This window comes from Canis lupus, chromosome 18, assembly GCF_011100685.1.
Source record: "Canis lupus familiaris isolate Mischka breed German Shepherd chromosome 18, alternate assembly UU_Cfam_GSD_1.0, whole genome shotgun sequence".
Classification (NCBI taxonomy): Eukaryota; Metazoa; Chordata; class Mammalia; order Carnivora; family Canidae; genus Canis; species Canis lupus.
Window position 1 is genome coordinate 50,838,792 of NC_049239.1, and position 24,132 is coordinate 50,862,923.

The 24,132-nt window shown below is 52.7% G+C and overlaps 1 protein-coding gene across 1 annotated transcript; it reads right to left on the minus strand.

The window, feature by feature from the left end:
- Positions 1–540: 540 nt before the first annotated feature.
- Positions 541–23,389, minus strand: SYT12 (synaptotagmin 12). Its single transcript, XM_038563783.1, has 8 exons — positions 23,332–23,389; positions 16,710–16,766; positions 12,384–12,577; positions 9,190–9,582; positions 5,854–6,069; positions 5,094–5,214; positions 4,096–4,229; positions 541–2,704 (listed from the first exon to the last, which is right to left on the minus strand). The coding sequence occupies exons 2-8, from the start codon at positions 16,741–16,743 to the stop codon at positions 2,531–2,533; spliced, it is 1,266 nt and encodes a 421-aa protein (XP_038419711.1). The 5' UTR covers positions 16,744–16,766; positions 23,332–23,389; the 3' UTR covers positions 541–2,530.
- Positions 23,390–24,132: the final 743 nt, after the last annotated feature.

Here is a 24,132-nt window from a genome sequence, read left to right on the forward strand (position 1 = left end):
GGTGAGTTATCTAACCTCTCTGAGCTTCAGTTTTCATATCTGCCAAATAGGGGGATGACAACAGTAGGTAGGTAGGGTTTCAGGGTTGCAGGCTGGCATCAAGCACTCACTGAACCCTTCTCTCCTCTTGGCCTTTCTTTTGGCTCCCTTCTTCTCAGCCTCCCCCAAATTCGCTCTAGAGAAGTTGACAAATTGGCTAACTTTATGCCCACTCCTGCCCTTTTGTGTATTGTTTCCTCTTCCAAGAATGCTATTTTTGGCCTTATCCATCTTTTTCAATTTTATGGTTCTTTTTGCCCTGAAGCCAGCTCAGCGACACCATCAGGGAGCCCTCCATGGTTTCTCCTACTGCCATCCTCTCCACCAGGCCTGGCTCAGGGCCCCTTCTTAGAGCTTCCCAAGCTGTCTGATGGCATTGGTCCATGTGATGGTTTCCCCAGCCAGACAGCGGCTTCCTTTTCTTCTGGGTACCCAGAAGCAGGGCAATCCACTCAGAGCAACCCACACAGAGACCCAAGTCCGTGATTCCTGCAGAAGAGATGAAGGTGATTTGGGGCTGAGCAAGGCTCCCCAGAAGCTCCCTCCTTCCTGCCCCAGCTTTATTTTGGTTCTAGAATAATTCCAGTCAGCAGTCTCGGTCCCTACCACGCCCATCCCGAGTACACAGTCCACATTTCATGCAGTTAGAGGGAGGGAAAGAGGGGGAAGAGAAGGTGGGTATAAATGGCCTGTACTGCATAGCCACTAGGGTGGAAAGAGTTTGTGGTCTCCTGGGATGCAGAGGCTCACCAGCTGTGCCCATGGACTCTGTGCTGGGGCAGGCAGACCTCCTCATGCTGGCCACAAGGCTGGGCCACAGCTGTGTCAGGTGGGGAGACACCTCCAGTCTGCCTCCAGGTCCATGACCACCCTGGGCTCTCCCAGCATCACTGGGGGTAACTGGTTGGGCCTGGGTCTCCAGAGCTCACTGGGGTCAGAAGCAGCCCGCCTGAGAGGCCATGCTCTGACCTGTGGGTGGTGGCCCCAGGAAGCAGAGGCTTCTGCATGCCCTCCCCCGCATGAACTGGCACCCACTCCCCAGCTGCCTGCTTCTCTGGGGCTGCTTTTGGCAGATGGGAGCTGCCTTAGCCAGTGACAACTGGAAGATATGCTTGCTCTTCCTCCAGCTGGGGTTGGGTGGTAGCCAAAGCCCTGTAGAGGTGAAACAGTCCAGCTCCTTTGCTCCTGGGCAGGGCCCCTCTGGGATGCTCCTCAGGCCACCAGGCTAGAGCTAGACACTCCGGAAGCCACAGCTTGCTTAGCTTCGGCCCCTGCTCCATGGCTTCCCTCTCTCTCTGACAGTTTTCTCCAGAGGGCTCCCGGGCCCCTTCCCCATCAGCCCCTTGCCTGAGAACCTCAGGGTCTGCTTCTGGAATTCGACCTAGGACACCCAATGCCACCTCCTTCCCAGTCCGGCATTCAAACCTGCCCCTCTACCCTGCCCTCAATCTGGATGCCCCTTGCCTTCCCTCACTGCCCCTGCTCTGGCTGGGCCCTTCCTCCAAGGCCCACAAAGGCCTCCCCGACAGACCCCCTGCAGTCTGTGTTCTGGCTGTCCTGCTGCCCACCAGCTGTCCCTAGACTGAGGCCCCTCTCTTTCCAATGGAGTCTGGCCTGGAGTTACCCCAACAAACACCACAGAGCCAATGCCTAATTCAGTTGGGACTGAACACAAGGACCTGGCTTTGAGCCTCTTTGGACCTCTGGGCCTTGCAAGGTTATTGTTCAAGGGAGTAGATTTCATAGAGTGTGACTCTGAAGCCAGTGTCCACCTGTAGGCCTCTGCTTTGCCTAGTCTCCTGGTCACTTCTGCCCAGAGAAAGGCCCTCGTGTCCACTGCAGTAGGCTGAGGACAGTCTGTGACAGGGTACTTCATGTCCCTGCCTTGCTTAGGCTGGCTGGCTGGCTGGGACACCTCAGGGCATGGCTCTCATCTTGTCCTCATGGCCCCCAGAGCTCTCCCAAGTCCGCATTCAGCACAAAGCAGATCCCCAGGGCAGGGGGCGGGGGGTCTTGTCTTCCAGACATCCTAAGGGTTGCATCCCATTCATGTCATGTCTGCTGGTGTCTAGCACAGTGTCTGGCCCCAATACTCACTCAGTTCCGGTATATGACCCAGCTTAGCACTGGCATCCCAGCAGGGGTAGGGTGTGGAGAGCTCTAAGAGACCAAGCCCCAATGCCCCAGGCCCAGAGACAGGCCTATTGGGGATCTCAAAATGGGAACACAGTGGGCCAGTGCCAGGGCCTTTCCTGGAGTGTGGTCCAGCCACAGCTGGTCCTCAGTGGGAGGAAGCCCTGGGTCCCTAGACACTTGGCCAGGCCCACTCCTCCACTGCAGTCTGGACAGAAGGACCAAGATGGCTCGTGGGGGCTCCAGTGGGGGACCCCAGCATTCATGGCTCCCGCTGGACTATGAAGGGGCATCAGAGCTGAGCTTGTGCCAGGCCCCAAGGCAGCTCTGTGCCCACCCCGGCCCGTTTTGCCAGCTGCTAGTTTCGCCGAACGGGGTGCCACATGGACACAGGCCTGCGCAGTGTGGCCAGCATCTGGTTCCAGTGTGTGGTGCCCATGCCACTGGCTGATGGCCCAATGATGACATGGCCCACGTTGTCCCCTCGGCCGTCGCTGCTGCTCTCAGCCACTGTCACACGGAGAGACAGGTCCTGGGGAGGAAATAACATGGGTACTGGGGACCACACGGGGTGTGCCAGGGGTCATCCAGGCTGCTGTGTACAAGTGCCAGGCCCCCAGAGGTAGCCGGGTGTGGCCCCTGAATCCTTATCCCCGCAGGCTTCTGCTGCTGTCTCCCTACAGAGTGACAGCACTGGATTGTCAATTGCAAACACTGGCCTCACCACCTGCCTTGCTATGTGACCTGGGGCAGTGACTTGGGCTGAACTTCCTACCTTAGCTCCCTATCCGTGACTTGGTAATTTAGTTCCTACCTGTTCTGGGAACAAAAGGAGTTAAAATGTGTCAAGTGCTTAGAACAGTGCCTGCACACGGAGCATTTTACACATCTCATTATTCCTAATATAATCACATGTTAGACTCATGGATGAGGAAGGGAAAGAATGTGCTTGAGATCAAAGTGATTGCACTTCAACTAAAACTCAGCTTGACTTCCCTCTTCCTCCTCCTCCTCCTTTCACCTCCTCGACATTCTCCCTGGTCCCAAGAGGTCTCCCGCCCTTGGAGGCTGTGGAGTGGTAGCACTATGACCACCCAGGGGAAAGAGGGGACGGATGGACAGTCTGTCCCACAAGGGTGGCAGGACAGGGCAACAACACCCAGAGCCAATCAGAGATGCTGGGATGTTTGTCTGTACTGGAAACTCTCAGAGTGAGGCAGAGTTCTGGGCTTTCAAATTCAGATAGGGTATCAGATTAGGTGGGTTCTGGATAGCCCCATGATTCAGGGGCAGATTTCAGCTCAAGGCACGAAAGGGCTTTCTCACTGTCAGGAATGCCCAAGGATGGAAGGAGGTAGTGAGGGGAGGTGGTAAGCTCCCCATCCTCTGAGACATGCCAGCGGGGCCACTGGTGTGGTACAGGCCACATCCTCTGTTACCCCCCATGCTTGGTCTGTGATATCTGTGCCAGGAAGGGGGGTTTGCCTGGGGCCCATGACTTTTGGAAAGCCATGCAAGTGTGGGGAGCTCAACAGAGCCTCTGCAGGTAGAGTCTCCGGAGATTTAGGGCCAGAACTATGGGTCCTTGGGTTAGCCCTGGCTCACCTCCCGGCCTTTGTAGCTCCTTCTAGTGGGAACTGTCTTCTCCCAGATCTCGGCTTAGCTCAGCCCTCCTGCAAAAGCCTCTGCTGACCGCCAAAGTCAGGCATGCTCTTGGTGGATCAGGATTGCCTGGGGACTTTCTACCTGTCCCTTGTGAGCATCACGGAAGCAGCACTCACCCTATGGCTGGTACCTAGTGGGTGCTCCATAAATACCTCTCCACTAGGAAAGTCAGGGCTTGAGGCAAACCATTGCCACCTGTGGGAGCCCTGAGAAGTGAGGCCAGAGTGGCTCCAGGCCCCTGAGCCATGTCTCCCTCACCTGGAGCACGATGGCTGGGACAGAGAAGATCATGGCCTCATTGAACACCGGGTTGGGGTCATCCCTCTTCACGGCTGTCTTCTTTTTGCTCATCTTCCTCCCATCCTGAAGCAGGTACACCTTGACGAAGGGGTCTGTGGGCCGGCGAGAGGTGGGGGTCAGGGCCAGTGCCACCCTCCCTTGCCATAGCCCTGCCCAGCCCTAGTGGCCTGCCAGCTCCAAATGCCTCCCACCTTCACCACTGCTGTCATCCTCCGCCATCCTGCCATGGGGCCTTTATTTCTCTCCTATTTTATAGATGAGAAAACTGAGGCTCACATACGAGTCAGGAGAAGAGGTGGGCTTTGGGCTTGGGCAGCCTGCCTCCTGGCCCACACACGCAGTCCCCTCCTGTGGTGCTTGTCAGTGCCGGCAGACCCATCACTTCTCATTCTATAATGAGCACAGACGTCAGCCCTGAGTCACCCCCTGCACCCGCTCAATGGAGCATGACTCTGAAATAACAAGTCCCTCTCTGCTTGTCATCCTCCGCCCACTGGGTGTCCTTCCTATACCTGCCTGGACCCTGGGTGCCCCCCAGGCTCCCAGTAGGCCAGGTTCCCTGGCACTCTGTTTTCAGGTCTGTTCCTGTTAGACTGGGGGCATCAGGTCCTGCCTGGCACCCACGCCATTCTGGTCACCCTATTTGGGATCTGGGATGCAGTCCAACTCCTGGGAATAGAGCCTCCGCCATGAATTCTAGTTCTGGGAAGTGGGTGTCCACCTTGGTTTCTTCCCAGTGCCTCAGCCTTCTGCTCTCAGACATTGTCTGTCCCTCACAGGGGTTCCCTGCCACCCTCTGCTGCTCTCAACTTCCCCACTGTGCATGGCTCCTGAGCTCAGCCAAGGCTGGGGGTGAAGGGGCCTAGTGCCATGCTTCCAGATGCCCCCGGCTTTAGCGACTGGGCCACAGCTCCCAGCAACCACGTGAAGGAGCCAGGCCTCCAGCAGGGCCTTACCTGCTGTGGTCTTGTCATTGGTCCAGATGAGATTCTTGGCTTTCACCACCACCACAGTGAGGCGCTCAGCTGTAGGGAGGTAGCTAAGGGAGAGCAGGATCTCGCCCACAGCGTCGGCAGCCTGGAGGACATGTGAGCAGCTCAGAGGGCTTCTGCTCCCTGGACTTGAGGGGCCCAGGTAAAGGCAGAAGCTTCCTTCTCCACCCAGAAGCTGTATCTCTTGCCCTGACACCAGCACCAGGCTGGTGGGATTGAGAAAGGAACGCTACTCCCCCATTCCATGAGGTGTGCACCATCCCTCCCTCCTACCAGGTGTGGGTCCTTGGAAGGAGGATCTGAGGTGGCCTGTCAAATGTAGCAACAAAATCCTGTTAGGGTCCCTTACTCCAGTCCAGGGAAAACATCCATGGTAGCAGCACATCGAGGTCCAAGTGGACTAGGACTGGTAAATCATTTGCTTAATTAACAGTGATGCTCCCCAAGCCCTGCTATACTTAGAAAGGTGAGCTGCAGCTCGGCCTCTGAGATAACTCCCTTTACTGCCAGAGTACTTCCCCAACAGAAACCCTCTAGGAGCAGAGCTTCTGAAGTTTTGGTGGTGGGAGCAGTAGAGGAGCAGTGAACAGTAGTTGGAACATTTTTATTTCCTGTGGTAAACTGAGTTCCCTTGACTGTGGCTCAGGCCATGCTGTGGAGGACAGTGGAGTCCCCTCACCCCTGAGAGGTATGTATGTGACCCTGTCCTCATGGGTGCACTGACCTTGTTCTGGTCTTGTAAGTACAGCCAGCCGCCAAAGGGCTGCAGCGGGAGGTCCAGCACAGAAAGTTTCAGCTCCACCACCCCTGTGCTGACGTTCCGCTCATCCTCATCAATGCCAAACACAGAGAACCGCAGGCTCTTCTCCTCCAGGGCCACAGGGTCCAGGGGGATGGAGAACTTCTCATCAAAGAAGATGGAATACGCATTCCTCTGGATCTGCAGAGAGAGAGGGATGTGGTGTGCCACCCTCCCTGGGGTGGCAGCCAGGGACTCATGGGGCCATGGTGGGGAGAGAGCGCTGTCCAGTCTGGAGGCCTGGCTGAGAGTCCTGGCTCTGCTGCCCCCACAACCTCAATGCCAATTCTTCCTTTGCTGGCTCAGCCCTGAGGACTTTTTAAAAAAAATTTTTTTAAGTAGGCTCCATGCCCACCGTGGGGCTTGAACTTGAGACCCTGAAATCAAGAGTCATGTACTCTACCGACTGAGCCAGCTTCCTCTCAGTGGTGGCCAATCTGGTGGCCTGGCATTTGAAACTTCTATAATCTGATACCAATTCCCACCCTCAGTGCTCCGTAGAACTTTTGTGATGTCCTGGCTGAACCGATCTCCTCCTTCTTGTGTGTGTTCACGTCCAGCTGTCAGCCAGGCATGAAGCAAGTACAGGTAATCATAGGGTTGGGAGCTGCTGATGCCCCAGCCCCCGCAGAGCCTGGCCCAGGATGGTCTGAATGCTGTGGGGTGGACAGACTGATGGAGTGACGAGGCAAGGCTGGGCAGACTCTGCTTCCAAGTCCAGTCCTGCCTGGTGGGCGCCTCTGGCCTCTTCCCAGGAAGCTGTGGGCAGGCCCCCTGGAAAGGTGCACTGGCGGGCACGCCCCCCCCTTCCGTTGGGGGCTGCTTTAGTCACTGCCTGGCAATATTTAGACAGGAGCTCTCCGTCCCTGGCACCTTGCCTGAAGCCGGGAGAGGTGCGGGGGGATGCCCAGCCTGGGGCAGCCACCTACTTGCTGGGACTAGCTGGGCAGTGATGCTAAGATGCCTGCTTTCTTGGGAATAAATCCAACACCTCCAGGCTCATTGAAGCACACTCTTTGGTCACTGCCTGATTGTGGCAAGGCTTCTCTTCCACAGCTCCCTGGGAGACACGTTCCCCACCCAGTTCCCTGCTTCAAGGGCTCCTTCTCCTGTGGGATAAAGTCTACCCCCTGATCTTGACCTTGGCATTCAGGGTTCTCATGATCCTCCAGGCCCATCTCTCCCTCCACTTTGCTGTCCCTTGCCCACAGGGGCTTGGGCTCCCTGACCATCCACACTCTCTGTATGTTGTGCTTTATGAGCACATGGATGGAGGAAAATGGGAACCCAGGACCAAGTCCTGGATCTCCTGCTCACTTGCTTGGATTGTGTTGGGCAAAGCACCTTCCTGAGCCTCTTCATCTGTAAGATGCCCTCGGTCCATCCCACTGGGGCTAATGAGAGGATCACAGATGTATGGACTCTGTGAACCAGGTTCTCAGCATACATAAGGTTGTTGTGGTTCCTGTCTATAATGTCCCTCCTCAAGGAAGGTGTCCAGAACCACCCAGGATCTTCTAGGCAGTCCAGGCCATAGGCAGTGTGGATCCAGGCTCAATAGGGACACTTCATGGTCCAGAGATACAACCTAATTGAGTGCTTACCAGGGATGGGGCTGAGGACTTTGCATATATATTTTTAAGATTTTATTTATTTATCTGAGCAAGATAAAGAGAGACAGCATGAGTGGGGGGGGTAGGTCGGGAGAACCAGACCCCCCGCTGAACAGGGAGACTAATATGGGGCCCCATCCCAGGACGCTGGGATCATGAACTGAGCTGAAGGCAGATGCTTGACTGATAGAGCCACCCAGGCGCCCCAGGACTTTGCATATATTAGTATATCCCCTCCTCAAGGATTATGGTGCCCATTTGACAGATGGGGAAACCCTCTCCCGACAGAGAGCTTACATGACTTATCCAAGGTCATGCTGCTAGGAAGTGGGAAACTGATATTTGAATCCAGACAGTGAGGTTTTAGGGTCCTGAGCCTCATCCCCCACTGGACTGCTTCTCTTGGGCCCACATGCACCAGTCTATGGTCAGTTGCTGACCATCCTAGAGTAAGGGGGACTGAGGGGGTCAGAGAGGGATGACAGTGTCCACCACTGAGGGTCAGCCAATTTCAGCATGGTTAGAGTGATTCGACACAGGTGGGTTTCTGAGGAGTCAGAAACTACTTGGTCCTGCAGGCCCTCAGGCTCCTCCTGCTCCAGTAAGAGGCCACAGGGTGTCAAACTTGCCTGCTTCAGAGAACCCCCAGTTATGGCATCTGGACCCCTTTCCCCCCTAATCCAGCCTGGAGGAAAGTGTGTCTCTTGAAGGTTCTGTTCCCTCTTGGCAAGCTAGAGGGACCTGCAAGGAATAGCTTGATGTGGGAGGGTGCTAGGTGTCTCCCCCCACCCTACTCTTGACCCCAGGGACTGACCTCCATTGGCTGACTAACAGGCTCCCTTGGCCTCTGGCTTCTGGTAGAGTCAGACTTGTGGGTCACTCAAGAGAAACCAGAGGTAGAGGGAGCTGGGGTGCTTATTCCATAGGTCCTTTCCTGCAGTACTGCTGTAGTCTGACTACATCGTGTCCTTTGACCAAAAGGCACAGCATTTATTAAGGTGGCCTCTCCACATGCCTCTCTCCTTTTAGGTCCAGTAGCCTCCTCTTCCCCTTATCCCTTCAGAAGAGGGTGCCACTCCATCTCTGAGGTCGCCCTACATCCCGCCATTGTTTTCTTTTTTAAAAAAATATTTATTTTAGAGAGAGAGAGAGAGAGGGTGAAAGTGGGGGGAGAGGCAGAGAGAGATAGAGAATCTCAAGCAGACTCTTCCCTGAGCATGGAGCCCAACATGGGTCTCGATCCCAGGACCCCAAGATCATGACCTGAGTCAAAATCAAGAGTCAGATGCTTAACTACCTGAGCCACTCAGGCGACCCTTACCCACACCATTGTCAACAGTCCTGTTATTAAGATCTTCCCAAATTAACCAACCTGAATGTGTCATCCCCTTATTGCCAGGACCCTCAGTTGACCCAGAGGATAGGTGGAAATGGACAATTACCCCACCCTGGGTTCACATTGTAGGGTTGCCCAGAACTTCGCATGATGTGGCTCCTTGGGTTGGTGGCACCTTCTCCTCTGGGATTAGCATCCAAAGCTGCCCTGCAGCACCCTCCTCACATCCAGCCTGGCCCTGCAGACCCACTCGCCTGCCTGGGGAGGACTCCTGAGAGCCCAGAGCACACCCCTGCCCCGGCCCCCACTTACCCGGGAGATGCCCACGATCTGCTCATCCGGCAGCAGGCTAACACGCATGAAGCAGGACTCAAAGCCGGCTTCTTCCCGCTCCAGGAGGTCCTTGCCCTGCAGCACGGCCACGTGGAGGGTGTGGGAGGCCGCATCGTAGTCCATGCTCACCTCCACCTGGCCCAGCGTGAAGTCCTGCCCGAAGGTGTTGCTCACAGAGGAGATGGAGTTCAGGGAGTCCGCCGACTGGGACTTGCGGAGGGTCCCAAAGGGGGCCAGGTCCAGCTCCCGACCCATCAGCTCCAGGGGCCCCAGCTCACTGATGCTCTCAAAGGTGTCCTCAATGCTGAGGCTGCCTTTGCGACTGTGTGGTCCCCGCGTGCTGGCCCGCTGGGTGTTCCAGGCAGGCACCCTCTGGGGGTGAGAGAAAGGGACACGAGAGCATCGCAAGTGCATGGCCTTGTGAGTCCTGTTCATTCAAGGCACCTCTAGTTCCTCTTTCACAGAAACAATGCATGCCTTAGTCAGGAAGTTCCTTATTTTGTTTGTTTTTGTCTTTTTAAAAGATTTATTTATATTCTTGAGAGAGAGGAGGAGAGAGAGGAGAGCACAAGTAGGGGGAGGAGCAGAGGGAGGGAACATCTAAGCAGACTCCCAGTGAATGTGGAGCCCACTGCGGACCTCCATCTCTTGACCCATGGGACCAGGACCTGGGCCAAAACCAAGAGTCCAATGCGCAACCGACTGAGCCACCCAGGAGCCCTAGGAAAGTCCTTGTTTATTTTTATTTTTTTAAAAAGATTTTATTTATTTATTCATGAAAGACACATACAGAGAGAGAGAGGCAGAGACACAGGCAGAGGGAGAAGCAGGCTCCCTGTAGGGAGCCCGATGTGGGACTCGATCCCAGGACCCAGGGATCATGCCCTGAGCTGAAGGCAGATGCTCAACCACTGAGCCACCCAGGGACCCCAGGAAGGTCCTTGCTTAATGCTATTTTATGTCACTCCGTTTTCTCTCCCTAACCACGAGGGAAGAATGTCTCAAACATTGTCTCAAAGTGTTTAGTGACATGGACTGAATTCCATACATAAAGATGTTCACTACAGTGATGTCTATTAAAAGGGAAAGTAGGGCAGCCCTGGTGGCTTAGCGGTTTAGTGCCACCTTCGGCCTGGGGCATGATCCTGGGGACCTGAGATTGGGTCCTGCGTCAGGCTCCTTGCATGGAGCCTGCTTCTCCCTCTGCCTGTGTCTCTGCCTCCCGCCCCCCCCCCCGTGTCTCTAATAAATAAATAAAATCTTTTTAAAAAGGGGGGGGAGTAGTTAACAATCTAAGTTTCCAGCAGAAGGGGAACGGGTAAGAACACTTGAGTAGAGCTCCTCGACAGAGGACTGAGCAGCCTCGAGGGATGTTTACCAAAATATTTACACAAGTAGAAGTTTTCCATGCTGGGTAACATGTGCCCTAATATTCAAAATTTTCTCCAAATTGACCTCAGGATTTGAGAAAACAAAAGCCTTTGTACCAGAAGCATCTATCATGCTGCTGCACTGTCTTCATTACCATACTTTTTAAGGGGGCCCCAATCTGTCATCAAGTGGATTGGGGTGATTTACTTTACTATCCCCCTCCACTGTTGGACATTTATGTTGTTTCTTACTTTTCATAAATATAAATAACACAACATCAAATAGCTTTCTTAAAATCCTAGCTCTGAGAATATGGTCCTTTTGAAAGCTGTTGACACACGTTGCCAAAATGCTCTTTGGAAAAGTTATGCCTATTTACAGTCCCCCCAACAGAATGGGAGATAGTCCCCCCTACACCCCAAATGAGTGAGCGTGTGGGGCCCCTACTGGTAACTGATTCTGGCTGTGCTCTCTGGAATGCTAAATGATGTTAGAAAAATTCTCTGCCAAGTGTCTAACGATGAAACATTCAGTATTATATATTTAGAGCCCTAAAAATGTTCGTACTCCCTGATATAGTAATTCCACATCTGGGCATCCACTCAAAGTATATAATCCCAAATGAAGACAAAGTTTTACATATAAAACATTCACTGCATTATTTATAATGGCATTTAGTAAATCATGGCACATACATAAAAAGGAATCTGTCACAGCCATTTAAAATGATGTTTCTGGGGCACCTGGGTGGCTCAGTCAATTAAGCGTCTGACTCTTGGTTTTGGCTCAGGTCATGATCTCAGGGTCGTGAGATCAAGCTCTGAATCAGGCTCTGTGCTCACCACAGAGTCTGCTTAAGATTCTCTCTCCCTGAGGTGCCTGGGTGGTTCAGTTGGTTAAGCGTCTGCCTTCAGCTCAGGTCATAATCCCAGCATCCTGGGATCGAGAGGGAGTCTGCTTCTCCCTCTCCCTCTGCCTCTTTTCTGCTTGTGTTCTCTCTCTCTCTCTCTCTCTCAAATGAATAAAATCTTTTAAAAAATTTTTTTATTTATTCATGAGAGACATACAAAGAGAGGCAGAGACAGGCAGAGGGAGAAGCCGACTCCTCGTGGAGAGCCTGATGCAGGACTTGATGCCAGGACCCGGGGAGCATGACTTGAGCTGAAGGCAGATACTCAACCACTGAGCCACCCAGGTGCCCCTCAAATGAATAAAATCTTTAAAAAATATATTAGATATTAAAACACATCATGCCAAGTAAGTGAGAGAAGCCAGACTTTCCCTCTCCCTCTACCTCCCCCCCCCACTCCCTGTACCACCCCAAAGTAAATGAATAAATCTTAGAAAAAATGATGTTTTATGATGGGGGCTCAACAATATGGGAAAATGCTTTAGCTGTGAGATAAAAAGAGCAGGGTATAAAATTTTACGTAGAAATGACACTCATAAAAAAACTACGCATGGAGAAAGGACTGGAAGGTAGATTAAAAGCATTGGAAAGAAATCGATCAAAATGTTAGTAGTTAAAATACAGTTAACAGTATCAATACAGCCTCTGGGTAGTGGCATCTGAGGAGAGGATTCTCTTATTTGTATTTTCCTGTATTTTTCACAGGATGGTTTTTAAAACTGAAAACCTTCATTTTCTCACCAAGTATTCACCTATTTCACAGCACTGGGCTATGTTGGAGACATGGAGGAGCACAAGGGTCCTGTTCACAGCAAGAAGTTAACCAGGAGAGAGCAAGGGAATATGGAGGGTTGGTCGAGGAGAGGTTATCTCCAAAGAGTGGAAGCCTCACCTTCTGCTTGGCCTCTGCGTAGGTCTCCCCATATTTCTGCTGGAGGTATCTGTAGTCGTAGTTTGGGAACGGGGATGGGCTGGGGAAGTTCCCCGATGTCCAGAGCTTCCACAGGCTCACAGCTGCAATTCCCAGCAGTGCCAGGGCCCCAGCAGTGTAGACACCCACCTCCCAGCCAGGAGGGCTCTTGATTACTGCAAGGCAAGGGCAGCCTGTCATTAGTAGGCTCTGAGGTCCCTCAGTAGTTATAGACTCCCACCTAAGAAGCAGGTAGTTCAGCACTGACTTATTTATTCATGAACAAATATTTACTGAGTAGCTATTAGGCGCCAGGCTCAGTGCTAGGTGCTAGGGGATCCAGCATTGAATACGACATGTGTACCCTGGGATTTCTGTTTCTATCCCCTTTTCTACAAAAGCATACATTTCTACCAGAATAGGATGGTGGTGGGGACACTTGGCTAGATCAGATGAAGAGCTGTGAAAATGCTTAAACAAATAGGGTTATGCTTCCCTCTTTTGAATTCTCTGACATTATACCTTCAAAAGATCTCTTCCTTCCAGATAAACAAAGCAACTTTTTGAGGTCTGGGGGAGAAAAAGGAAGGGAGTTTGGGGAGAAAAAGAAATGACATCGTTTTTGCCTCAACCTGATCTAGAACAAACCAATGTCCATCAACTGATGGGTGGATAAATAAAATGTAGACCATTCATACAATGTAATATAATTTGGCAACATAAAGATACTGGTACATGTTACATGGTACACAGATGAACTTGAACACATCATGCCAAGTAAGTAAGAGAAGCCAGACACTAAAACCCACATCATATGATTCTATTTATATGAAACATCTAGAATAGGCAAATCTATACAGATAGAAAGTTGATTAGCGATTGTCTGGGGCTGGGGGGCAGTTAGGGGGCAATGCAGAATACAGGTTGCTTTGGAGGATAATGAATATATATATATTCTTAACGTCAATAATGTTGATGGGTACAAAGTATGTTAAATCCACTGAACTGTATGCCTTAAGTGGGTAAATTGTATGGTATGTGAATTTTATCTCAATAAAGTTGCTACCACACACACAAAAAGAAGTCTGAGCCAGAGATAAGAGGTAGTTTTTACACTGTGCAGGGCTTGGGGACAAATCCAGATGCTCACATGCTTTCTCTCCAATGATAAGTAAAGAACTTTCCCTATCTGAGCCTCACTGTCCCTAGACATGTTAATTAACTGTCCCCTCAACTGTGTTGGGTGAGCTCTCACCTAGCAGAAATGACCTTCTGTTGGTAAATATAATTCTCTAGACCTTTCTCAGTGCTGCCTCTATACCCAATTCAAATGGGAAAACTGAGATACACAAAGGATAAAGACCTTGTCCAAGGTCACAGAGCCAGGAAGGGGTGATACTGGGTTTCCAACTCTGGCAGCCAGACCTCAGACCAAGCCAGAGTAACCACTGCCCCACCCAGCCTCCACTCAGTACAGTTCCACAGAAGCTGGATGGAAAGGGGTGAGGAGGGCACTTTAGGGGTAGAGATTTATCACTGCACATCCGCTGAACACCTACTATGTACTTGCACCCTGGTGAGGGAGTCAGGCCCAGGCCCGGTCCCTATCCTTAAGTAGCTCACAGTCTAGGGATGAAGTGAGTAGGCAAATAGGTAGGTAAAACAGAGTGATGAGAACAGTCCAGGAGGGTTTCCTGGAGGAGAGACATCTGAACTGAGATACAAAGGAGGAGCAAAACATGTACCAGGACAAGGAACCAAGGACAAGGAGTCTAGGGCAAGAAGAGGAAGGGGTGTACAAAGCCCGGAGCACTCAGAATGTCCAGTGGGAGAGATGGAGTGGGGCATTTGGGTCTGGGGAGCTCCTTGCCACCACTCCCCCAAAGCGGGGTTGCAAAGGTATCATGAAGCAGTGGCAACCCCTCTGGCAATGGGAGACCTCAACCTGCCCCAGCTCTCCTGAGCCCAGACAACTCTAGCCAGAATCCACAACACTAACTCACTCCAGAGAAGGGCAGGGCTCAGCCCATAGCCCTGGCATTTAGCCGCACTAAGTACCCTATGAGGTCCCTACCTCCATTTGTTAGAGGAGGAGAGCTGAGGCTGGGAGAGGCTAGAGAGCATGCCCAGCCATTGGCCCAAGGCCACAGGGTAAGAAATGCAGAGCCTGGCTGCCATCTAGCCAGTCTGAGCTTGAGCCTCCTCATCCGGAGAATGGAGATGACCACACATCCCCCACCAGCAGTCCCGCCCTGGAGAATTTATCTTGCGGAAAAAATTCCAGGAAGTTTTATATCTGGTGTGAGTCACTGAGGCTGTATTTATAACAGCAGAAATCTGGAAACAGCCTGAAGGGGTCAGTGGGTGCAGGTGGTGCTGATTCGGAAGGGAATATCACTAGCCTTTGATAATTGAGGTCATTAGGATGTCACTGTGGCAAAGCAGGAAAACGTTTTGGGCATTGTTAAAAGGAAAAAAAAAAAAAAAAGAAAGAATCCACAGCATGGTATAACCACACAACTTTAACATAAAAATCACACAGCCTCTGGACAAGGGCTGGGCGGGACCAGGGATGAATGGGAAATCGGGATGGAGGGGCTGTGAGCAAACCCTGTTTTCTCCTGACCTCTGTTGACAGAATGTAATTTGTGAGTTAAACCAAAACCACAACGGAGATCTACAGAGGGCCCCAGGCAAGCCCTGCCGAGGCAGGAAAGTTCTGAGAGTCTGGTGGCCTGGGAATTAAGGGGTGGCCTGGGAATGGGCCTGGTAAACTGTAGTGTGAGTTGCACATATGAGGGGCCCCGGCCAGGATGAATCTCTGTTGGCTCCCAGCGGGGCTTGCCTGGGTGGTCACAGGGGTGGGCCAGTGGGTGGGCATGGGGTCTGAGGTCCCAGCAGATGATGGGCAAGGCAACGTGGCACAGCAGAGTCAGGCTCTCTGCAGAGTGAGGATCCCAGGGGGTGCTGAGGCACTGAAGCCAGAGTCCTGGCTGGCAGAAAAAAAGGGGGCACGAGAGGAAAAGCCTCAGGAAAGTGACACAAAATGATGACTATTAATGCTCATTCATTTATTCATTTTATTGACTACCAGACTCAGGTGGTATGGGAAGAATTCCCAAGGGAAGTGAAGTCTCAGCTGGGACCAGAAATGAGAAGGAGGAGGAGGAGGAGGCGGTGGAGTGGCAGGTAATAAAAGCTTCCTTTACTGTTTATGATTTGCCAGGCCCCATTCCAGCACTTGACTGTGTATTAACCACTGAGCCCTCGGAAGCTGAGGGACAGAGGAGATACTCGCTGTCTGACAGTCTAGCTCCAGATCTACGCCTGGGACTTCCACACCAGTCTCGAGGGCTTAGCCACGCAGAGGCAGGGAAGGACTCTGGGCAAAGGAAAGGAAGGGCATGCACAACGGCTTGAGTTGGCACTTTTTGGAAGTTCCGTCACTCAATCTTCCCAGAGATTCCACCGCCCCCGTTTCGCAGATGAGTAAATGGAAGCTCAGAGAGGTTTCATCACTTGTCCAAGGCCATTTCATAGATCCTGGACCAAGGCCTGTGGGCCTGTGGGTGAAAAGTGAGACTCCCTGGCTGGGGGCTGGGAAAGGTGGTCCCTGGCCCACCCTTCAGCTCAGTCCTGGGCTGGTGGGGGGCTGTGCTAGGGGAGCAGCTGGAATGATGGGGAGCACTGGCCTGGGAGTTGGGAGACCTGGGTTCACGTCCTGTGCTGAGCCCCCCTTCTCCCATCTGTAATTGGGGAGGGGAACCTATGAGACAAGAGGGCAAGTATATTTCAGATCCGACAACACCCACCATTAGGTTGAGAGTGGTTAGTCTGGCGGCAGTTCCCAAGCTCAGCGCCCCCCAGGGCACACATGGGGAAGGTCAGAGCTGCTTCCCAGGTATTTGCCATCTGGGGACTGGGCCATCTCTGAGCTTATTGTCCCGTGGCTCTGACATCAACTTTCCTGGGGCTTTTCTCACTTGGCTACTTGACAAGCTCCAGGAATGGCCTCTTGTAAAGTGGATTCCATTCATGGTTCCTCCTTAGGGGGCAGTCAGACATGAGCCTCCTGGGGGACCCCTTCGGTCAAATGTAGGGAGGTGGTTCCACAGGAAAGAGCCACTGGAGCAGAAGGATGAAGAGACCTCAGACTGGTCCCAGCCTGGTGTCTCCAAGGCTGTGTGGCCTTGGGCAAGCCACTTTCCTTACTGGTAAAATAGGGTGCTTACTGGCATCCTACTGATGCCCCCCACCCCAGGCCTGGTGGGAGGGTCTGTGAGATGACACACTTCTGCTGGGACTCACCGCTTAGCTGGTATTCTGACACGTCCATGGCCATGATGCCCGCTGCAGCAGCTGGCCCTGGAACGGAGAAGAGAGTCAGCAGAGAGGGCTCTGGAGGGCCACCAACCCTCATCCTACTCCTTGACCTTCCTGATGCCCAGGAGCCAGTCTAGAGCTCACATTTACCTGTGAGGAGAGCTCAGCTAAAGGTAGGTAGCTTTTAAATTACTTTTAAAGAAATTTTGTTTATTTGAGAGAGAGAGAGAGCACAAGAAGGGGGAGGGTCAGAGGGAGAAGCAGACTTCCCACTGAGTGGGGGGGGCCTGATGTAGGACGCAGTCCTGGGACCCCAGGATTATGACCTGAGCCGAAGGCAGACACTAAACTAACTGAGCCACCCAGGCACCCTTTAAATGGCATTTTTAAAAAAATGGTGAAAAAAAAAAAGGTGTTTAAAGCTCTTTTCAACCACCCTAGGACCACCTTAATTTCTATGGTGCTAGATAAAACACAGGATGCCCAGTGACATTTGAATTTGATTCGTTTTTAGTATAAGTATGTCCTAAATAGTGTATGGGACATGTTTATACTAAAAAAAAAATCATTGTTTATCTGAAACTCGAAAGTTCCTGGGCATCCTGCATTTATATTTGCTAAATCTGGCACCCCTACCTCATTTCCATCCTACCAACATCCTACAGACAAGAATTCTTTGATTCTTTGCGATTCATTACCATGGGACCTTGGGGTGTTTGCTAAGCCTCACTTCATGAGCTTTTGTTCTAATTGCAAAGGAAAGGCTGCATTTCTGCAATATCCTATTACCAGGCCTTTCACTGCTCAGGATGGTTTCCTTCTCACCCCACCCTCCAATTCCAAGTTTTATGAATGCTGAAGGTCTGATTCAGTTTTTCTAGAAAGGTCTGGGAGTCATACAAGCCATTACCTGAACCCAGGTGACTACTCAGTTTTATTGTTGCTGAGAAGTAAATTTGTCTCACAGACATGCGCTAAGGGAATGGAAAAGGGAGGCTGGGATAACCCTATCTGCCTCAGCTCCAGGGACACAGGAGGACAGGATAGCCAGCGCCCCCACAGGGGTGGGTGCAAACAGATCAGGGTGTAAATTGCAGAGTGCTTGCCCACCCAAGGGTTGCTGCTTTTCTGTTCCCGAAGGAATGCCAACCTAGCATTGCTGGATCTTCTGGTTTTAAGATTTTATTTTTAAAATATTTAAACAACCTCTATACCCAATGAGGGGCTCAAACCTACAACCCTGAGATCAGGAGCTGCATGTTCTAGGGACTGAGCCAGCCAGGTGCCCCAATCTTCTGGCAGTTTATTTTATCTGTCTATTTACATATCTTCTAGCTTTTTATTTTTTAAAAGATTTTATTTATTTATTCATGAGAGATACACAGAGAGAGAGAGAGAGAGAGAGAGAGAGAGGCAGAGACACAGGCAGAGGGAGAAGCAGGCTCCATGCAGGGAGCCCGAAGTGGGACTCGATCCCAGGTCTCCAGGATCAGGCCCTGGGCTGAAGGTGGCGCTAAACTGCTGAGCCACCTGGGCTGCCCTCTTCTAGCTTTTTAAAGAAAAGCCAGATACCTGGATTTTTTAATGTACAATTTCTTGATTTTTATTTATTTTTAAAAATATATGTACATATATTTTAAATATTTTATTTATTCATGAGAGGCAGAGATACAGGCAGAGGGAGAAGCAGTCTCTCCATGGGGAGCCTGATGTGGGACTTGATCCCAGGACCCGGGATCATGCCCTGAGCCAAAGGCAGATTCTCAATCACTGAGCCATCCAGGTGCCCAGTTTCTTGATTTTTTTTTTAAAAATATTTTATTTATTTATTCATGAGGGACACACAGAGAGAGAGGCAGAGACACAGGCAGAGGGAAAAGCAGGCTCCCTGCAGGGAGCCCGACGTGGGACTCAATCCCAGGACTCCGGGATCATGCCCTGAGCCAAAGGCAGATGCTCAACCACTGAGCCACCCAGGTTTCCCCAGTTTCTTGATTTTTAAATGTTGTAACCAATTCACAAAAAATGTAAACACTGTTTAGGCACAGGGTAAAAAGCTCCTGGACTGTGGCTTGGCTAACTTGTTCACAACCCTTGAAGTATTCTGTGGGCTCCCTTGGGGACTGGGGTCAAATCAGAGGGTAAACATTTTCCTGAATCCTGGGGTTCTCTCCAATCTGTGGCTCTAGAGCTGAGGAGTTAGGGCAGGAGACCTTGAGAAATGGCAGGTCAGAGCCCTGGGGCAAAGCTGTCGGTGGTCAGCTATCCTGATGATGATCCTCTAAGATGTTGGTCTTTCATGGTGATGGAAGGGAGATGCTAACTAGGGAGGCTTCACCTATGCGGACTCCGATGGGAAGCTCATTCCTGGGACCCTGGGCTGCAGATCTTTTATGACAGTTAGCTTTGCTGAGCACTCCTTATGCCTGAGAGTGTGAGTCTAAGCATTCTGCATATATATTACCTCATTTAATCCTCTAACGACCCCAGGAGGTAGGTACTATTATCATTTTTGGCTTGCAGAGGAGAGTCTTGAGGCCCAAAGGTAAAATCATGTGCCCCAGGCCACACAGCTAAGAAACCAGTCCACTCAGGCCATCTGGCTCCACACTCCTAACTTCTGTGCTTTACTGCAGACGGGCATATGGTTTCAAAACTTTCCTAAGATCATGTAGGCCAAATTGGTCCCTGTGGACAAGTCCAAGGTGGCCCTAGTTCCTGGCAGAACAGGGTCTGGACACACTAACACACACGTTAAGGTGAACACAAATGTCACAGCCTACCTCCGCCTTGCTGGGAATCCAATAATGCCATCAGCTTTCTTTCCTGCTCACTTGGCACAAGCTGGCTTCCAGAATGAGGCTGCACTGGGACAGCCAGTGCCAACAGCACACTGGTGTGGGCTGGGTACACCCCTATGACAAGCATACATGGTATAGGATGGAACCCAATGTCTGCCATATCAGACCTAGAGCCTTTGAGGGGTCCCCAGCCCTCCGAGGCTGGTCCAGCTCAGACCCCAGACTATCACACTGCACACTTTCCCCACACCCCTCATTATAATCCCCCTAGGAGCTGTGACTTCTGTGAGCCTGTGAATGACTCTAGGCACACCCAAGCTCCAAGTTCTGGGAGTGGTCCCCAGAGAAGTGGCAGAAACCAGACCACGTCTGTCTGAATGGAGGGAGGAGAAAACTGGGGCAGGGAAGGGGAAAGGTAGCCTAAGCACAGCTCTGAATCCCAGATCTGCCCCCTCACTAGTTCTGAGCCTCAGTTACCCATCTGTAAAATGGGGCTCATGACTGCCTTAGCAGGGCTCCAGGAGGGTAGATTAAGAAGTAAGTGCAGCCTGACTTGGTAAATATTAGCTGCTGTGGTTACTGGCCTGACAGTCAGCCCAAGGGCCCCCTAACTAACCCCTAGGTTGAGCAGAATTGTGTGGGCAGCACTGCCAGCCTGCAGATATGTTTTGACTTAAATTAAAGGGAGTTGCCAACAGTTAAAAATTGGGAAATTTCCCATTAAAAATAGATTTCTTAAAAAAACAAAAGACAAAAAAGCCGTATTTACAGCTTTGCTTTAAAAGTTAGAATATCTGGGGGATAGTGGGTCTGTCTTCCCACACCCCTGCAAAAATAGCCAAATCTGGAAACTGAAGAGGTTCTGTCCCTTTGGACAGGGCATTTGTTCTTCAGGCCTGGTACCTCCCATCCCTCCATTCACTTTCAGAACCTCCTGGTCCCTGGAGCATCTCCATTCATAAGCCTGGTAAGCAGGCTTTGGGATGAGCTATGAGAGGTTCAGAAAGGTAAAGTCACACAGCCAACAGTGGTAGAGCTGGTCCTAGCAGCCATGCCTCCTGCCTGGTCCAGTGTCTTCCATTCATAGCCACAGCCCCCGAGAATTTCATGGGCGTCTTCTCCATCACCTTCCCCAAGACTACAATGGGGGCACATTCTATTATTAATCTCACTCCACAGAGGAAGAGAATGAGGCTCAGAGAAAGGCAGTGAAGTTGTCCAAGGTTATCCAACCAGTAAGCAAGGAGCTGAGACTGAGCTAGAGCTGGCTCTGCAGCAAGTGCCCTTCTTAATGGCTTTACTCACTATCCCTGAGACCCCCTGACTCCATCTCGTTGACTACAATTCAGCAGGCTCCCACTGCCAGCCTGGAGGTCCACCAGGGAGAGGGGCCGTGGCTTCAGTTCGCAACCGGATGCTGACAAGGCACATTGGGAGGCCAGCGCAGCCTATGAGTAGAGGTTCCCTGAGCTTCTGACACACAGGAACGAGCCAGAGCTGCCGCAAACTCACACTCCTCAATCCATGTCCCCTTCTCTGGCATCCTTTCCCATCCAGTCTATTCATTCTGGCCCCAAACCCCAGAACCTGAAACTGCATGGAGCTTGCTCATTTGAAACAGCTCTAGGTTCAAATCCAGGCTTAATTATACCCACCTGGCAATACCTACCTACTGTTGTAAGCATTACACACAATATATGCTAAATGCTCAGCATGGTGCCAAGCTTGGACTAGGCACACAATACAGACATGATGCTTGACTGGATAAATGGGTCCCCATTTTATAGATGAGGGAGCCAGAGCCCCAGGTCACTCAGTATTTGAGTAGCAAACTGGGATTGGCGCCAGGGTATGATGGATCTGGGCCTGGGCTCTTGGCCATGATGCCACCTCCTGACCAGGCCTTTCGGGGGTGGAGGTGGGTGGGAAGAACTGTCACTGGCCTTGCTGGAATCTGACCACAGTGGAGGCCCCCTCCTGAGCTAATCAGATAAATGGCTTTCCAGGAATTTTGTCCCTCTTCAGGGGAAAGGGGCCCTGTGTCTCTGCTCCCCCGACCCCATTTCCTTGCTCAGTGTCCCCATATCACATCTGTGGCCAGCAAGGTGTCCACTGTCCACCCCCCTCACCCTGCGGTCATCAGGTGATAGGAAGGATTAGGGTGTGGGTACAGGGCAGTCCCTGACCTCCCAGGCTGTGAACCTCTTTAGGATTTTTAGGTTTGGAATCTTTTTCAAGTGCTCTCCTCCAATCCCTGAAATTACCATATCCTGCTACCATCCCCCTAAAGCCACAGAAACCACAGTACAGGCTAGCTAGGGTGGTGGTGGCTGGTGTTTACTGAGCATCTACTGGGATCCCTGGGTGGCGCAGTGGTTTGGCGCCTGTCTTTGGCCCAGGGCACGATCCTGGAGACCCGGGATCGAATCCCACGTCGGGCTTCCGGTGCATGGAGCCTGCTTCTCCATCTGCCTATGTCTCTGCCTCTCTCTCCTCTCTCTCTCTGTGACTATCATAAATAAATAAAAATTAAAAAAAATAAAATAAAATACTGGGCATCTACCATACGCCAGGCACTGTACCAAGGACTCATCATCTTTTATTTCAGCAGGTTCTCCCTGCTGCTCTCTGAGGGGGGGCTGCTACTCTGCCTATTGTATTGGTAAACAAACAAACAAACAAACAAACTGATGTGCAGGAAATGACTTGCCCAGGGTCACCAGAGCTGACAAGAGGCAGAGTCCAAGCTTGCACCCTGGACTGGGAACCTCTGTTCTCCCAAGCCAGGGGAAGGTTTTGGATTTTAGAATGGGGAGGTGGGGGGCTTGGGTACTTGTCTTGGGTACCCTTCTCCCGACTGGCTGGGTTTACTTGGCTAGAACTCTTGTTGGTTCTGAGCCTCAGTTTCTCCATTTCTAGTAAGAAGCACAACTGCTACTGCTCTCCAAACCTGTCTCCCCCACCATCCGTCCAGCTTGGAGAAGGGACTGACATTCCTGGATGAAGGTTTCCAAGTCACTCTGGGGTGGCCTCACTGGCTGAGGAGGGGGGCACACAGATGTTCTGCAGCCCTGGAAGAGGGGTCACTAGGATGGCTGGTTCAGGGCTCTTCCACCCACAGGCCTGGCTCCAAATCCCCATGTTCCCCATTCCCACCCCCCCTTGTCAGCCCAAGTCTACAGTCCGAGGCTGAGACCGGGCAAGCTTCCTCTTCCAAAGAGCAGAGGTATCAAAGGTTCCCAGGAGCCCCTGGAAAGCCCCACGCCCAGGCCGGTGACACTGGACGGGGCTGAGGATCCTCTCCCCGAGCTCCCGGGGCCTCCCAGCGATGGGGTGCGACATGCCTCTCCGGATTGGATCAGATTGGAGCGTTTCCTGAAGACCCAGCGCCCCTGCCGCGGGAACCCTCAGGGTATATGGGGACTAGAGTGTGGGGGGACTGACCTGGAAGGGTCGGGCAAGGGTGTGAGGTGGGGCAGGGGCAGTGGGGACAGTCGGGATGCTGAGTGTGAAAGTGAGGGGCGCTCGTGTAGCGCGGGCGCCGGGGAGGCGTGTAAATGGCCGGGTGAGTCGCGAGTGTGCACACGCGGGACGGGCGTTGGGGCGCGAGGCGATGCGCAGTGCGCGGAGTGGCCGGGCCGGGGAAGGGCGTCCGGCGTGCTGTGCCCGGCGTACGCGTGCAAACCAGGCGCGGGTGTGCAGAGTGCGCGGAGGCCGGGGTCCCGGGAGCTGGGAGGGGGCGCTACGTGCGCCTGTGCGCGGGACCGGTTCCCGGGGCTGCGCGGGGGCGGCCGGGTGCTACTCACCCAGGCTCCGCGGAGGGGCCGCCTCTCCGCTCCGGCTCGGGCTCCCGGCTCCCGGCTCGCGGCTCCCGGCTCGCGGCTCGCGGCTCGCGGCTCCCGGCCGGCCTCCTGCAGCGCGCACGCACCGGCGCCCAGCCCTGCCGTCGCCAGCAACGCCACCTCTGCAGTGTCGCCCGGCGGCCGCCTCGGAGAAGCGCGGCGCGGGCCGGGGGCTCGGCCGGGCCGGGGCGGCGGAGGAGCTGCGCCGCAGTCCGGGCACGCTCCCAGGAGCCCGCCGCGCGCTCCCTCGCGCTCGCCCGCCCCCCTCCCGCTCTCTCTCTAATTTAAAGGGACAACCCCGAGCGCTCTCTCCGCTCCCGGGAGCCACGCGCCGCTTCCGCTGCCTGAGCCCAAGAGCCGAAGCGCACCCCGCAGTCCCAGGTCGCGGGACGAGGGTCGGGTGGGGATGGGCTCCTCAAGGTCCTGGGAGGCGGGCGGAGTACTGGACGCAGAGTCCGCAGGCCCGTGTTCAGCTTCAGCCTGCAGCACCCCGGGTTACCCTCTTCCCTTCTGGGCTTCAGTTTCTTTTCCGTAAAACGGGCCTGATACTGCGAACCTCCTGGAAACCGGTGAGAAAGCAGGTGGAACAGCGGGAGGTTTCCCCTTCTCTGAATGAATAATTACGTCTCCCACCATAATTGGGCTTTTGGCCAGGCCAACATTATCTCAATAAATCCTCACAACGACCCAGTGGGGTCGTGGTCACACCATTTTTTGCATAGAGAAACAAGCCTCAGTGAGGTGCAGTGACCTTCCCAAGGTCAC

Bases quoted from the DNA above. Each gene is read 5' to 3' on its own strand.
- SYT12 (XM_038563783.1), bottom strand. From the start codon at position 16,743: ATGGCCATGGACGTGTCAGAATACCAGCTAAGCG. The intron at 6,070-9,189 runs GTAAGTGGGGGC...CTCTCTCTGCAG, and splicing joins AGATCGTGGGCATCTCCCGG to ATCCAGAGGAATGCGTATTC. The intron at 2,705-4,095 runs GTGAGGGAGACA...TTTCCTCCCCAG, and splicing joins TCCCAGCCATCGTGCTCCAG to GACCTGTCTCTCCGTGTGAC.